The 16120-nt window shown below is 44.5% G+C and overlaps 1 protein-coding gene across 7 annotated transcripts in view; it reads left to right on the top strand.

Moving 5' to 3' along the window:
• The window catches only part of TENM2 (teneurin transmembrane protein 2), a 1374704-nt gene that overhangs the window by 916960 nt on the left and 441624 nt on the right, over window positions 1–16120 (top strand). For all 7 annotated transcript variants that reach the window (XM_019506504.1, XM_019506506.1, XM_019506505.1 and 4 more), the window contains one exon: window positions 885–1094. In XM_019506504.1, the coding sequence (XP_019362049.1) occupies window positions 885–1094 (210 nt within the window). The remainder of the gene's footprint in view (window positions 1–884; window positions 1095–16120) is intronic.

The following is a 16120-nucleotide window of genomic DNA, read 5'->3' on the forward strand; positions in this document are numbered from 1 at the left end:
ATCTTCAGCTTCCCTCTGCTCTTCCTCCTCCTTCCCCCTGTAATTTCTTCTGGGACTTAAATTTAGACACATGTGTACCCAGGATATGTAGCTGTATGTACATGTGGCTGATGCATAGTCTGTGCATGCATGTCTGAAGAGTAAATCAGGGGAGAAGAATGGCCAGGTAGATGGCTACAAAACTGCCATGTAGATACAGAATTCCATCCTAAATATTTGGTTGGATTGGCCCCCAAATGACCTGAACTGCTGAATAGGACTAGCTAGTCTTCTGTGAATCAAAAGTTTATGCATACAGTTAGTTTTAGGCATGTGAGTAATTCCATTATGAAAGCAGAGGGTTATGCTGATTTTTAATACCACTGGTTACTGACCTCCAACCCTAGGAAGGTATCTTCTATGTTTGTTCTCTCCTTTATGTGTAACAAAGAAATTGCTAAAAAGAAATAAGGAAAAGTCTTTGGAACAAATGCTGAAACTGACCTGACATGAATGGGAGTTGCGTGATTTCAGGAGCACTCTTGGGATCTGGCTTTTTACTTTCCTAAGTTGTGGATATTTCTTCAGGATAGAAATGGGATTCACCAGGCCCTCCTTTTCATTAACATGGTTCTATTTTGCGTATCTGATCAGTTACTTGCTGATGCCATAGAGACGTTTTGTGAATGACTTCAGTATATAGCTGATTGCATTGCCTTGGATATGGTATCAATCCTTTAGGGCACATTGGCTCCAAAAGAGACAACAGATGTTTTGATTGTCCCTGGGCAGTAGCTATGTATACTGATGACCAGTTTCAGTGTTACTATGGTGGAGGGGGAGAAGGGGCTTCTTTTTTTCATTACATTCATTACTGACCTTTGATCCCTGTGTCCTCTTACCAGGTCGTCCCATTCCACCTACATCTTCGTCTAGCCTTCTTCCATCCGCTCAGCTGCCCAGTTCCCATAATCCTCCACCAGTTAGCTGCCAGATGCCATTGCTAGACAGCAACACGTCCCATCAAATCATGGACACCAACCCTGATGAGGAGTTCTCTCCCAATTCATATCTACTAAGAGCATGTTCAGGGCCACAACAGGCTTCCAGCAGTGGTAAGGAAATTGAATTAACATTCAGAGTTTGATTATGACATGTTTTATGCCATGATTGCATGTCAGCATCATGAAAAATGATGATTCTTAAATAAAAAATGAGAAAAATGAAAAAATCTATCATAATTTTGTTGTGTTCAAGCTTTCTAGGATGCATGATACATCATATTTGTTTCAGCAGTGAGTGGTTCTTTGACACAAGAAAATATTTAAAGCATAAAAAAACTAGTATTTCATTCCCCTTAAGGAAAAAAAAAACATTTACATATCTTAACTAGGTTGTATACTTCATAACTGTTGGAGGGATGTATTTATAAGTTATTTCATGTGACATTAATAGTTTGAATTTTTATAGACCAAAAGTGTAGCTATTAGAAGTGATGAGACGGTACCAGAAATTGTGTGCTGATCCTGTTTTGTCACATTTCTATTCTTATTTTAGTATTATACTTAACCCTTGCTTGCTAGTCTGTATATAACCTTAAGCTATTGATGTTTCTTGAGAACGTATTTTTGGCCAGAGTTTCCAAAACTTTTACAACTTCACCTATAGTTGGCAGTCTCTGAAAACAAAACCCCAACTGTTTGAAAATCAAAGGCTGTTGTTTGAAATGTTAGTCTTTTGCTGTCAAGCTCACAAGTCTTCCCTCATTTCATTTTTCTTTGCTTCTCTTTTCAAAGAAAAGCATCCGTTGTGAGTTCCTGTTAACTTTGGTGAAAATTATACATGTATACATTGTCAAAATTGGAGTGTGACTCTTAGGGCCCTGGCATGTGTTACATTTAAGGCACAAATAATGTGATAATTACACCATAAATAGTGAAAGTGCTACATGTTCAGCTGACTTATGTCACTACAAAGTGGCAAACAAGCCAAAAATATAATCTACAAAACATATGGAACATTTTTGTGGCTGGTTTGCATGGCACCATAAAGGAACTTGTAGCAAACTTCCATCCCAGTGTTGTCAATCAACTGATTGCCAGCCCTCAACCCAGTGCTGAAAACAGGCTACTGCATGAGTGGGTTACAAGGTTTCCTCAGTTGGGAAGGAAAGCCAAAGGGCTCCTACCTATGAACCTGGTTACTCTGGCTTAGCAGCCATCCCTGCCTTGCCCTGTAGCCCCTTGTGGGCAAGGCACTTCAAATTCTGGTTCATGGGGAGCCGTGCAGCTCCCTGCAACTCAGTGGTTGCCTGTCTTGCCCCACAGTTGCCAGGGAGCCTGAATTTTAAAGTGCCTTGTTCCCCAGTTCCTGCTCCACTGCACATGAGGTTTTTAAAGGTCCTGGTGCATCTGGACCATTGGATTCAGAAGAGACTCCCTACTGTCAGGTTCCCCATGCCACAGGGATATCTAAAAATTGTGAGTGGTACTGGGGTGTATGCTTGTTTTTTAAGGCTAGGGACAGACATTCAAAAAGCCAGAGCCATTAATTGATTCAATCTTTGCAGATTGGTAGGGCTGTGCAAAGCCTTGGATTGAGATTTGGATTTGGAAATGATATGGACAGTTTGGAGGCCGAATCTATGAATCTGAATCAAATCATTAGAAGCTTTAGGCTTTCTGAATCAATTCGGAGCTTCCAAATTGATTTGGAAAAGATTCAGAGATTCAGCCATAAGGTATAATGGGGAATCAATGAAATATCTATAACTTTGTTGTTTTTTGCCTGATTTGGATGAAACTTGCAGGGGTGGTAGCCAAGTTTCAAGGTGATAGGTGAAGGGGTTTCTGGGAAACTGCACATCAAATTCTGAAAGCAAAACTCATGTCACATGTGTGTGTGTTAAACCACAGTGGGGTAAAAACTACAGGGATGGTAGCTCTTGCTGAGGCCACAAATCCTGCTAAGTTTCAAGGAGATAGGTACAGGAGTTTCTGGGAAACTGCACCTCAAACTGCTGACAAGCAAAATTCATGACATAGGTGACACTGTGTGTGTGTTAAGGCATGGGGGGGTGAAAACTTCAGGGGTGGTAGCCGCTGCTGTGGCATCAAAGCCTGCCAGCTGTCAAGGAGATAGGTGGAGGGGGAGTCTGGGTCCTGGGGCCCTGCACCTCTGGCTGCAGGCAGGCAAAACTCATGATATGGGTACTTGTGGGACTGTGTATGTGTTCAGGTGCACCCTTCCTGGTGCTAGGGCCTCTGCACAACATGATAGTGTCCCCGTGAGGGCTCCCCCTCTCCTACAGCCTCGGCCTGGTCCAGCATTGTAAACAACGGCAGGTCAAAATAACTGAGCTGACTCAACACCAATAGCACCAGCAGTATCAAAGGTACCCAAATGGGACTGTCACAGAGTCTTTCTTTTATAAAGGAATTTACAGCAAGAAATAAAGATGTTGTGTTGGATATATGTTACTTGTGGTGTGTGATGGTTTATCTTGTGTTTTTATTTTTATATGTTTATTATGAAAAAAAAACGAAACGCAGTAAAAGTTCTGTTAACCAGCATCTTACAAGCCAGTGTGCTCAATTAACTGGCATGCCAGCTTGTAAGATAAAGTGAAACTGGAAGTGCCCACTGTGGCACTTCTGGTTTCTCTGAGCCCCCACGACCCAAGGCAAAGCAGCTTGCGCTGCCAAGCCCCCATGGCCTGCAGGCATAACAGGCTGTGCGGGGCCCACCCCCCATCCCATGGAGCCTGCAGGCACCACGGAAAGGGTGGCAATGCACCAGAAGCGGCGATGGGACACCCCACACTTGGCAGGAGAATCGGTGGGCTGGGCTGCTCAATTAACCAGCATATTTTGTTATCCAGCATCCCCCGTTCCCAGGGGATGCCAGATAACAGAGCTTTTACTGTAGTTAGAAAAATATATCTTAGGAAGCTTTTGGGTTGAAAAACTCTTTGTCAGGCTGAGGAAGTACCTGCAGTTGGTGTGTCTCCTGGTCCTGGATAGAAGGAATAGTAAAGAAGTCAGAGGCTGGCCTGGCATGTACTGTAGGCAAGAAAGCCAGTCAGTGAAAATGGGAATGGAGGTGTCAGGGGGTGAGGGACAGGCTGGCAGGGGAGGAAGGGGGATGTAGCAGAGCAGGTAAAAGTACAGATTACCTGGGGAGTCAGATGTCCGAGTTTTGCCTGCTTGTGGCCAGAGGTGCAGGGCCCCAGAACCCAGATTCCCCCTGCAATTTTCACCCCCCTGTGCCTTAACACTTAACAAGTTTCATCTGAATCAGCCACAAAACAACAACGTTATAGATGTTTCATTGATTCACCCTTATACCCTATGGCTATATCTCTGAATCGCTGAATCTTTTCCAAATCTTTTTCAAATCAATTCAGCCAAATTGAATCAGAAAAGCAATTTGGATCTCCAGATTGAATCGGCTGAAACTGAATCGGCCAAATCCAAATCAAATAGTTGCCTATTCGCACAGGCCTACAGATTAGTCTAACCTTCCTAGCTTGAACTGATCTGTAACTGTAGAGACATTCCCTCTGGACTGAGGAAATGTAGGCACATGGATGCAGTTGCCTGAGCCAAGAGCCGGGGGGTGGGGGGAGGGGAGGCACTAGAGCACACCCTTGGCTGCAGAGATGCTATCCCAGTGAGGGGCTGCGCTGCAGGGCAGGCAGAGCTGCAGCGGACTGTGTGCGGTGGCACCAGGGCTCAAAGGGGACAGAGCTCCCCCCACCCTCCCAGTGCTGCTGCCACCATTGCCATGGTCTGCAGTATCTTTTCCCACCCCACAGTGCAGCCTCCCTGCCAGGAAGGGCTCACACTCTGGGAAACTGTGACAGGGGCTACTGCTTCCATCACGGTCGCTCCTCCTCACCGCTCCAGTGGCTGGGCAGGGGCAGGGCCAGACACTGGAAGGCAGGGCGCTTTAGGTGGTGGGCAGAGAGGTGGATTATTCCGCCACTTGCCCTGGACACAGAGTGAGTGGCGGCAGTGGTGGTCAGGCTGGGCAGACCCCACTGCAGTGTCCCAGGGGCAGAGGGGGGAATAACCCTGCTCCTTGCCTGCCACCTGAGGGACGCTGCTGGCCAGTGTCTGACCCTGCCCCTACCTGACTGCTAGAGCAGCAAGGGGGGAGCGATCATGATGGGGGTAGCCATCCCATCACCGTTTCTCAGAGTGCAAGCCCCTTCCTGGCAGGGGGGGCCATGCTGCAAGGTGAGGAAGTTGCTGTGGACTGCAACAGCAGCACTGAGGGGTGCTCTGTCTCCCTTTGAGCCCCGGTGATGCTGTGCACAATCCACCGCAGCTCTGCCTGCCCCGCTCCAGGAAAATGTAACAGGGGCTGCTGCCCCCATCAAGAGCCCTGCCCCCTCATGACTGCACCAGTGGGGTGAGGGAACAGCAGGGCATGTTAAGCGGGGGGGCAGAGAGGGGGTGTTATTATCCCCTCCCTGTGGCATCCCACAGAGGAGGCACAAGGGTGCTTATTCTGCCTCTTGCCCCAAGCAGGGAGCGAGCGGTGGCGGCGGCATTCAGGGCAGGCAGACCCAGCTGCGGTCCCCCATGTACAACAAGGATAGAGGGGGGAATAAGTTCCCTCCCTGCCCCCTCTGCCTCAGGGGTCATGCTGGCCCACATCTGACCATGCCCAGCCCCGCCACTGCAGCAGCAAGTGGGGAGTGCTCAGCAGAACTGGCTTGGGTCCCTGCCGGTGGGACAGGGAGCAGGGAGGGGAGAATTAAGCCCTTCTCTGGCCAGTTCAGCCAAGGATACTGCCAGGGCTAGCCATGCCCCCACCAGTGGAGCAGCCAGCAGGGAAAAGTGCAGGACCATGCTGGTGGGAGAGGGAGAGGAGAGGGGAATAAACTTCTTCCCTGCTGTCTTCCAGGGTCAGCATCTAGCCAAGCCCCACCCCTGCCTATCTATGCCTGTCCCTGCTCCAGCTAGGGAGCAGAGGGGTGGGACCAGCCCTGCTCTGCTGGATCAAAGAACCCAGCCCAGAGGGCATGTCAGGATGCTGGGAGACTCTGATTTAATTTAAACTAAGAAGGGGTCTGGGACAGACATTGCATAAACTGGTTTGAGCTCAATCAGTTAAGTCTGATACTACATTCAACCAGGTCTATCTCAAACTGGTTTCACCCATTTTGAAATTGGTTTGTGTGCACTGAATGTCTGTTTTGTTACAGGTTTAAACCAGTTTCTGATTGCTTGAACTGTTTTATGTGTAATGTCTGTCCCTAGCCTAAAGGTCCTGGTGGACTGGGACCCCGGTATTAGGGAGCCTCTCCCCAGTCCAGGAGTCCTCATGCCCTGGGATGTTAAAAACTGCATGTAGCTGGGCTACATATGCAGCTTTTAAAGCTACTGGTGCACGGGTTCTCTGGGATTAGGGAGCCTCTCACTGATTCTGGCATCCTTGACAGCCATGATGAACATTTTGAACATGTAAAGTTAGATGCTTATGCCATGGTCTACAGCAGTTGCATGTATCTGAAAAGTAGAAGACTCGTCATTGATCATGTACTACTTCTTCCCAAGATTTTATTCCCTATATGGATACTAGATCTGCATCAAGTTAGAGATGCTGTGTGTGGCACTGATATTTGGTCATTTGTGCATGGGTATAGTAAATGTAAATGATAAAGTTTACTACCAAGCATTAAACAGGATTATAACACATCCGTTTGTCCAACAGATAAATCTGCTTCAAGTTATTTGTTGGGAACACAAATGTTTCAGCAAAACATGACAGTAAAAGAACTTCTGCAAGTTTAACAGATGGGCTGCTTACATTTCATTTTAAATGTAATTTATCACTACACACCTTTCATGTCTTTGAGTCTCATGTTCCATGGTGTTCAAAATCTGTGGGCCGATTAATATACACCTTTACACTATGCTCAAAAATGTTTTCAATTGTTTTATGAAGGCTGAGATGCATGAGCAAGTTGAGTCCATGACCCACCATAAACAAATTCAAGCTTGCTTCATTTTCACTTTTTAATAAGGAACAGGTTTCTGAAGAGGTGAGATTATAATACTTTTAATGTTCAAGGTACAGGAAAAGATGATTCATAATTTCTAATTCTGATTGCAGTTGTGTTGAGGAATTTTGGAACAATGCATTATATATTAGAGCACATTCTCTTCAGACCTAGTTAGCAGTCTTAAAAAACAAACAAACAAAAAAAAGGCAATAAACTTATTTCATAGACTCATAGATTTCATAGACATTATGGGCTGGAAGGGACCATGTGAGATCGAGTCCAGCCCCCCTGCCATAGCCAGGAAGTCTGCTGGGGTCAAATGATCCCAGCAAGATAAACATTGAAACCCCTTTTGAATGAGTCCAGAGTAGGTGCTTGCACCACCTCTGGGGGAGTCTTTTCCAGACTCTGGACACATGGACTGTAAAGAAGTTTTTTCTTATGTCCAGTCTAGATCGGCCTTCCAGGAGTTTGTGGTCATTAGACCTTGTTATCCCTTGGGGAGCCCTGGTGAACAACTGTTCTCCCAGGTCCTGATACCCCCTTATATACTTGTAGGCTGCCACCAAGCCTCCCACCCTGCAAGCCTTCTCTTCTCCAGAGTGAGAGGCAAGGATTTATTAGGGTGACATCTTTTCTTGGATGGGCTGTATAGTAGGTATAGAGTTAGAGAAACTCTCCAATACAAGATATTCTTCTTCAGGTCTCAGGATTAAAAGCCAGCCAATAAAGGCCAGCTGACTTTTACGCCTCAGATCTGAAGAAGAATGTTTTAGAGTCAGACAAGCTTTTGAATACATCCCAAACATTCAGTTAGTCCAATAAAAAATATCACCCTAAGAAATCCTTGCCTCTCACATTTCCTGAACCATCACAGATACAGCATCACTCTAACACTGCAGTGATCTTCATATTTGTTGCAGTATCTAGGGTTTTTTCTCTATTTAGGATCTATGACAATACAAACATTGATCTTAAATAGAAAAAACTACACTGTCTTCCTAGCAAATGATTATAGCAGTCAGGCCGCTTCTGCCTTTTTATGGTCATTAGCCATAAAATTCAAATCCAGATCATGCTTTCATATTTGAATACCTATGAAAACTTAGCTGATTAGAGTCAAGGTTTGGGGTTTGGGTTTGAATTTTAAATCTTGAAAAGATAGATACATATCTGAATCTAAAACTTAGCTTCTGGAACATCTCTAATTATTAAGAAACATTTACAAGTAGTCTCCTAGTTTTACCTTTAAAGACAGTCATACCATTATTTAGCATACCCATAGAAGACAATAAAATAAACTTGAAAAATTCTTACACTAATTGCATTGCTTAATAAGATGCTGTTGCTCAGCTGACTGAATACTTGCATTTGCCTAAACCCCTGTAATTACAGATGAGCTCCTCAATGAGTCTAAGATGAGTCTTCCTGCATATGGAATGATATTCATCCGCATGTGATGCCTTGTGCCCTTCATGATAGCAATTCTTGATGTATTTGAAAAATGCATATGCCTAAAAAAAAATACCTAATCAAATCTCCCATCAAATGAGCAATCCATTGTTGATATTATGAAGGCCTTTAATCTACAATAAATCTTTATTAGAACTCATCAGAGCTTCCAGTTTGGGAGAAATGTGATTATAGCACTCTTAAAATGACATTACATCATTGGGGTGATTGGTTTATCATTTGGAGAAGTGACATCAATCATAACTAGCATAACCACACAGTAAATGAATTCAACCTTTCTACTGTGGAACAATGACACTGTAATTGCTCAAAATCAGGCTTAAAATGAAATCAGAAAATGCACTTTCTTCAAATATGATGTTAACTTAATGGAATATATTATTAAAAATCATGTTTGAGGAAATTCTATGTAATTAAAAATATGTGGCAATGTATTCTTTTTTCTCTCATTAGAACTGGATTTCAGTTGCAGAGTCATTTTATATGCAACAGAGATTAAGCTGTTTTTAATTGAACTCCCATCACTTACGTTTTTCTGCTTTTATTTCTTAGTATATTATGCAATGCAATTATATATTATGAAGGACAAGAGGCTGTTGAAATGTGGTGCACCTACTGATTGTATTTTTTGAGAAACATACAAATATTATAAAGAAAAATTATATGATTTGTCCATGAAAAGCCACTAGAGGGAAGCTTTTTTTTTTCTATAAAAGGAGGTCAGTTCCTGTCACTACACCAGCTGGAATAGTTTATTGCAGGTACCATTAAAAAACGGACTCATTTTCTTTTGCTGTATGTGCACTGTACATGCTTTTCTTTGTACTGATGGTAAGGAGTGACCCCTATCTAGTCAAAAGATAATTTTGATGACTGCATCCAAAAATCATTAATGCTGGTCATTTATCAACAGTCTGTATATTATCATATTATCCAATATAAATGAGAGAGGGATTTCATAACTAACACTCATTTTTTTCTGATCATTTAAGCTTTATGACTATTTAAACATCACCATTAGAACTGCAGAGAAATGAGATGATTTCTGTTTTCAGTCCAAATAACATTCCCACAGAAACAATTTGTTTTATTCAGAAATGGACCCAAGCATCTTTATTTTTCCTGAATACTTAATTAGAGGTTTATTTGTTATTCAGCATTATATTTTCAGTCTGATCATAGGAAAATAAAATGCAGTCTTAATCTTTCTTCTTTTTCTCAAGTGTTTTGAACTTGGGAACAGGATGAATTAGGCTTTCCAGCAGACTCTTAGTTATATTTTGGCTCTTCATATGCTCCTGTGTGATTCCCAAGGGGTTATAAGAATCAGAGAGAAAGCTGGAATGTTCTTGTTTTTCAGGTTTTTGGTTTTGGGGGTTTTTTTTGTAAAGAGGAGCTAAGATAAAGCATTTGCCTCCAAAATAAATGTATATTCCCACAGAGCACTATGCACAATGCTGAGGAGAAAGAGTGAGCTTGCTTTAATTTTTTCTCATGGTGTGGGAGGAAATCTTGATGAAGCAGACAATTACTGTTGAGTAAGGCCCCCTTTACATGTTACAGTTTTGCTCACTTAACTGGTTAGTTGCACAATTACCTTAAGACCAGCTATATGTGCAAAGTAGCTATCGCATGATAAAAACTCCAACTAGCTAGAAAGTTAGACCTTGAAAAATGTGTACTAACTTTATAGCTGGTTACTATTAAGCTTTAATGTGCACATGTAGCAGGGTCTCCCCTGCAACTGAAAGCCCCATCAGCTGACAGGGCTCCCAGGTGCAGGGAAATCCCTGAACCCTGGGGATCACAGCTGCCAAGTCCCCAAGGCTCAGAGTGCATGAAACTCCTGGTCCACAGGGGGCTCTCAGCCTTAGCTGTGTGTGGCTCCCATGGCCAGGAGCCCCCTCAGTGAAGGGGGCTCCAAGCTGTGGGAGCATGCTTCTTGCCAGTGCAGGGGGAGCCCAGGATTGGGCTTCCCCAGCATCAGTAATAGGTGCAATTGGATCTCATGTGTGATCCCACAATCACACCTCCTGCAATGTATGAGTAGAGGGGCGTAAGTTAACGTAAGTTGTATACCTTGGTGGAGTGTGTGTGTGTTAAACTTCAAATAGTAACAAACTCCTTTTAGTATGAATCAAACTTGATACAATCAAATGTGTAGGAAAAAGACCAATGTGAGTCCTTAAAAAGGATCCACAGTGAGTCTACAATATGAAGCAAGGCTTTATCTTTAAGGATTTGAGTTCCAGTCCATATAAACTATCTCAGTGCGTACTTTAATGCAGTCTAATCCTGTAGGTACAAAGCATTGTTCAGAAGGAATCTGGAACTTTTATTACTGCACTAGTTCTGAAGGTCTGTCTTTAGTTTTCTTACTAGTAGTGCTCAGAGCAATCAGCTTGGTGACCTTCTACCATCCAGGGTTACAAAAACAGATGTATCCAGTGTATAATTTAAAACCCCCTGGAAGAAGTAAATTTTAAAAAATGAATCCTACAGAAAAATATTAGTCTCCAACAGATGGTAGAGTATCACCCCCTACTGAATGGAGAAAGTGTTTTCTATAGCTGCTAGCCTACGTGGTAGAAAACAGTCATAACAACAAAAATCCTGAATCCTTAACTAACTTTTTTCCCCACAAAGAATTGACTGTGGGTTATTTAAGAGACTAAATAAAAGGGTTTGGGTGGCTTGGTAGGTGGCATCTTCATCTTTTTTGCCAGAAGGACATCAGTTTAAACCATAGATAAGAAACCTAGGCATGCATATCCATCCCAGCATGCTTTCAGTGGCTGCTGGATTGCTAAAGGAACTATTCTTCTGTATTAAACTGGGCTCAATACTGATAGCATTAAAGGTCCCCTGGTACTTTTAAAAATAGAGTGCATTGGTCAATTTTTAAAAGAAAAATATATCATCTCCTTGAAAACAAATATCACTGTTTGAAAGCTATGGGTCAAATCCAGTGCAGGGTCTCTGTTACCCTCCATGTATACCACTTAGGCTACAAACAGGCATTGTCTTCGTGCAACCGTACAAATGTTTATAGCAGCACAAAGCCCAAGCAAACAGATATGCACACCCCTTCTTGTGCCACAAATGCCCAAAATTGTGGCCATGACAATACGTAGTAAAACTTTGTGCTGCTTTTTTGTGGCAGTCTTCTGTTTGCTGAATCACAAGAGAGTGCCGGCAGTACAGAGCTGTCTACATTCTCCAGCTGCCCCAGGCAGGCACACTTGGGGCTTCAGGGGCCTGATCCTACATGTCTCAGAAATTTCTCTGAAGGAGATCAGGCCCCTGAAGCCCTGGGAATGCCTGCTTAGGTTCCCAACTTAGAGGAGTATGCCCCAGGAATCCCGTGGCGGGGGATTTCCTATCCCTGTATTGCACTACTGTGCCCTGACTGGGATGCACCTCCGCAACCCCCATTTCCAGAGGCCAATCAGGGAATTCCCCAGCAGGGGTTCTCCCATTTGCAGAGGCACACCCCAAATCAAGGTGCGAGACCACAATGCATATGCCTGGGGAATCCCCTGGTGGGTGATTCTCTCCTTCCCCTCACCCTGCGGGTTCCCTTGTTTGCAGTTATCCTACAGAAGTGGGACCCTGAAGCCCTGGCAGCAGCAGGGACCCAGCCCTGCAGGACAAGAGACAACATCTGCGTCACAGATTAGCTATGCCAGGACATATCCCAGCACAGCTGATTGTGCTCCAAGGATGATGTCTGTTTGTAGTTTTATGGAAAGGCATTGTATTCAGGAGCTGTGAAAGGGCAACTTACAATATTTGGCACAAAGGCTGCCCTTCAACAGAACTAAGCCATTAATCTAGTCACACTGAGGAAAGGTAATGCCTCTCGTAGGGTGCTTATAGACATGACAAAATTGGCCTTGGAAATGGTTTAATTGCCCTTTTTAACCATTTTAATGGCATCACCATTAATACCTGTGGCGGCATATTACATTTCAGTTTTGTCACACTGTACACATGTGGTGGCATATTTCACTTTAAATGACTTTGTTATGTAATAAAGTAAAACACATCTAATGTTTTTTAGTTTGCTATGTAACAAGTTGCAGCAATACATCCAGAGAAGGTGGCAGGGATGGTGCGCAGGACTCTGGAAGCCCAGGTATGCACGAGGAAGCTCGGGCTTGGTGGGCTTCCAGGACCCCATGCACCATCCCTGCTGCCTTCTCCAGCCATGAGGACTCCCAGATGCCCTCCGTTTGCCTTCCTGCACTGCCCCAGAGACAAGCCAGCCAGTTCCTTGGTGGTCCCAGGTGGCAGGAAGGTGGTGGGGGTGGTGCACAGGGCACTAGAAGCCCTCCAAGCCTGGGCTTCCAGCACCCCGTTCACTGTTGGGTCGAGTCAGGTGCTGCCTGCGACATGGGGCAGCACCTGCCCATTATCACCCCACCCAGGTGGTCCCAGAGGGTGTTGCGGCCATGGAGGGAGGTACCAGGCCCCTCTGAAGCTCTGGGGCTGCATGACTCAGTGGCAGTTCATGCAGGCAGGCTCTGCCAAGGGGAAAAAAAGAAGTGGCTGGGGAGCAAGCTGCCAGTGGGCCCTGAGTTGCGGGGGATCCTGGATGTTCTCTCCATGATAGCAGTGCCCTCCTGGGTGGCACCCACCTGGGCAGCCCTGGGGGGCACTGCCTGCTTCAGAGGGAAGCACTGGAGCCCTCTGCAGCTCCGGGGCTGCTCAGCCCACCAGCAGCTCACCCTACAACCATGGGAGACATGAGCAGGCTATGGAAAGGGGGGGAAAAAAGGATCAGGCCCCTTGACACTTTTTTCTTTTTTTCTCTCAGCAGGTCCCGCCTGCACAAGCTGCTGCTGCATCATGCAGCCCCTGAGCCGCAGCAGGGGCTGGTCCTTTCCTCTGTGATGGCGACACTCCCCAGGACTACCTGGGCAGGGTGCTAGTGGGCAGGTGCTGTCTGGGGAGCACCGTTGCCATGGAAGGAAGGACTGGACTCCCCCGCACCTCAGGGGCTGCTGACAGCTTGCCCCCGGCCATGGGAGAGGCTGGCAGGCTTCAGTGTGGGGAGGGATCTGGCCCCTGCCCATGGGTAGGGGTGAGCTGTTGGTGGGTTGAAACAGTGGGTTTTTAATAAACACAACTAAAAACCCACTGTTTCAATTTAGGGAGAACTAAACCTCTGTCGTGTACAAGCAATAATAGCCCACAACTTTCTGATCTCTCAGGATCTGTAACTCCCTATGTATCCCTACCAGAACAGGGAGATTTAATCCCATACTTCAATGTAATTTTAATGTGAGGACTTTTGTAGGAAACATAGAAGCCCAAGTCTTGCCGCAACCTCCAAAAGTATTTTAGCGAGAGTTTACTCCTCCTGAAGGCCTTGGAGGAGTTTCTTCTGAAGACTGTTATGCTGTCTCCCACTGCTATAGTAATTTTCTTTTTTTGTTTTATTTTGGTCCTCTAGAGCTCCTCTTTTAACTGCTGAGTGGAATAATCAACAAGAGATGAACAGTTTTCAGCTTCAGTTGCTTTGAACTTTTGTCGTTAGCTGTTATATGGATGCATTAACTTGTCTGTGACTTTCCCAGAATCAGAGTAGTGTAGAAGACCTAATTTTTTATTCTACCAATATGATGGTTGAACTAAGACATTAAAGTTGTGTGTAGGCAATATACCTATAGATATAGATATCTATATCTATATACCTATATCTTTATTTATCTAAAATAATATGTATAGTTTCCATGCATGTATTTTATATGGGCCAGATTTATAGATAGGTGCAAATATCTTGCATGCTCTTGGGATTTCAAACTGAAATAGCACAAGCAAGCATTTTCTGACAGTACTTTGCTCCAATGCAAGGAGGAATTGAAGATTGAACAGTTTAATTTCTGTTTTCAAATTAAAAAGTACTCATTTCCTGTTAATTTGAGGTCCCAAGATGATGGATTTTTTTCTCCTTTCCACAAGTGGCTGTTGTGTGTTGGCTCAGAAGTAATAAAAAGAAAAACTAATTTGATGAATTGTACCCTGAATGTCCAGAACAGAAAGAACATACTAAAAAAAATTCCATTTTTAAGCAACTTTTTTGCTGTTAACAGAATATATGTGGACAATGTTTGGGATACAGATTATTTTCTCTGTTGCTTATGATAAGGTAGATGAGGTAGGTACAAACTTAAACTTATTATATTTTAACTATTTAACTTCAGAAAGCTGAAGTTACTACCTAGTGGGACATAGCTGCTAAGGACTTCATATGCATGTTACTTTAATCTAGGTTTCCACACTTACTAGCTCTACCAATAACATGAAATTTTCTATACTTGAGCCACATTTTTTCTTTAGATTTTCTTAACTAAGGGCTACCATCTAATTCTTTCACTGACTTCTGAGCACTGGAAAGGGCTTTTTCCAGTTTTAAAAGTTGTTCCCCTAAATAATACTGATATAAGAACTAGAAGAGATATACAGAACAATGTTTCTGCATTGAAATGGGAAGATATATATTTTTCAGTGAGATTTGGCTCTGTTTACTTGCAAATATTATTGCTACTAATCCATATAGCATAAATTGAGAATGCCAACAGATGTCTGGATATCAGCCACCCAACTTGAATTGAGACAGCAGATATTTCTGAAACATTCTATTTATTAATTTATGAAGTTGTAATGGTAATAGTTAAATAAATTATTGAAAAAGTCACAGGGGACATTTATGCACAGGCTCCAGGAGTGGCATGGGGGAGCTTTAATTAGAATGGCTCTAATTAAAGCACCCAGAGTGTCTCGTGTATCAGCATCCCCATGCTTAAAAATGGCAGCGTGGGTGCTGATACATGAGACGGGGGAGTCTGCTGGAGTACAGTAATTACCACACTGTATGCAACTTGGATTGATTCCACCTCAAGCTTTTTGAATGTCTTTATCTAGCCTGGGAGTGGCAGTTAATACCAAGTTTGTAGTTCTTCCCCATAACAAGTGGCTTTAGACCATTAACAAATGTCACCTACTTGAGACTTTTATTAAGCACCAGGGAGGTGTTCCAATTCAGTAGTAATGCATTGTGCTACCATTCTAATATAATGAAAACTTTAGTCTGTCTGTCTGTATGTCCGCCTGTCCATAACGCTTTTGGCCAACTGTACATGTGCCGCTGAGCGGGCGGGTGGCAGTTGGCTGCATGGGCCCGGGCAGTGCGGGCCCAAGTTTGAGCCACTACTGGGGAAGCTTGTGGCAGCAGTGAACATACCCCAGCTGCCCGAGCAGCAGGGCTTCCCCACACCTCCCTGCCTGAGGGCAAAGTGGGGGGTCACTGTGGCAGCATCTTCATGTCCCTGCTGCCCCCCAGAACAGCCAGCAGGGAAGGGGAGGCAGCATGCAGGGAAGGAGGGAAGGGAGCAGGGCGGGAAGAGGCGAAGAGAGGTCACAGTGGTGACTATTGTCAGGGCCTGGTGGTGGGGTGGGAGAGAGGGGAGCAGAGAGAGGAGGCAAGGGGAAGCTCTGCTGTGAGGTGGAGGTGGGTGGGGGGAGGGAGCTCCCACACCAGAGGGTGGAGGAGGAGGTGGCAGTGATGGAGGGAGTCTTTACATGACCGGCCCTGAAGGGTGAGCGGGGAGGCTGTCCTGGAGGTGTGTGGCACCCTCCAGGATGTGC

The sequence above is a fragment of the Gavialis gangeticus genome, unplaced genomic scaffold (genome assembly GCF_001723915.1).
Source record: "Gavialis gangeticus isolate Ggan-Ray unplaced genomic scaffold, GavGan_comp1, whole genome shotgun sequence".
Lineage (NCBI taxonomy): Eukaryota > Metazoa > Chordata > Crocodylia > Gavialidae > Gavialis > Gavialis gangeticus.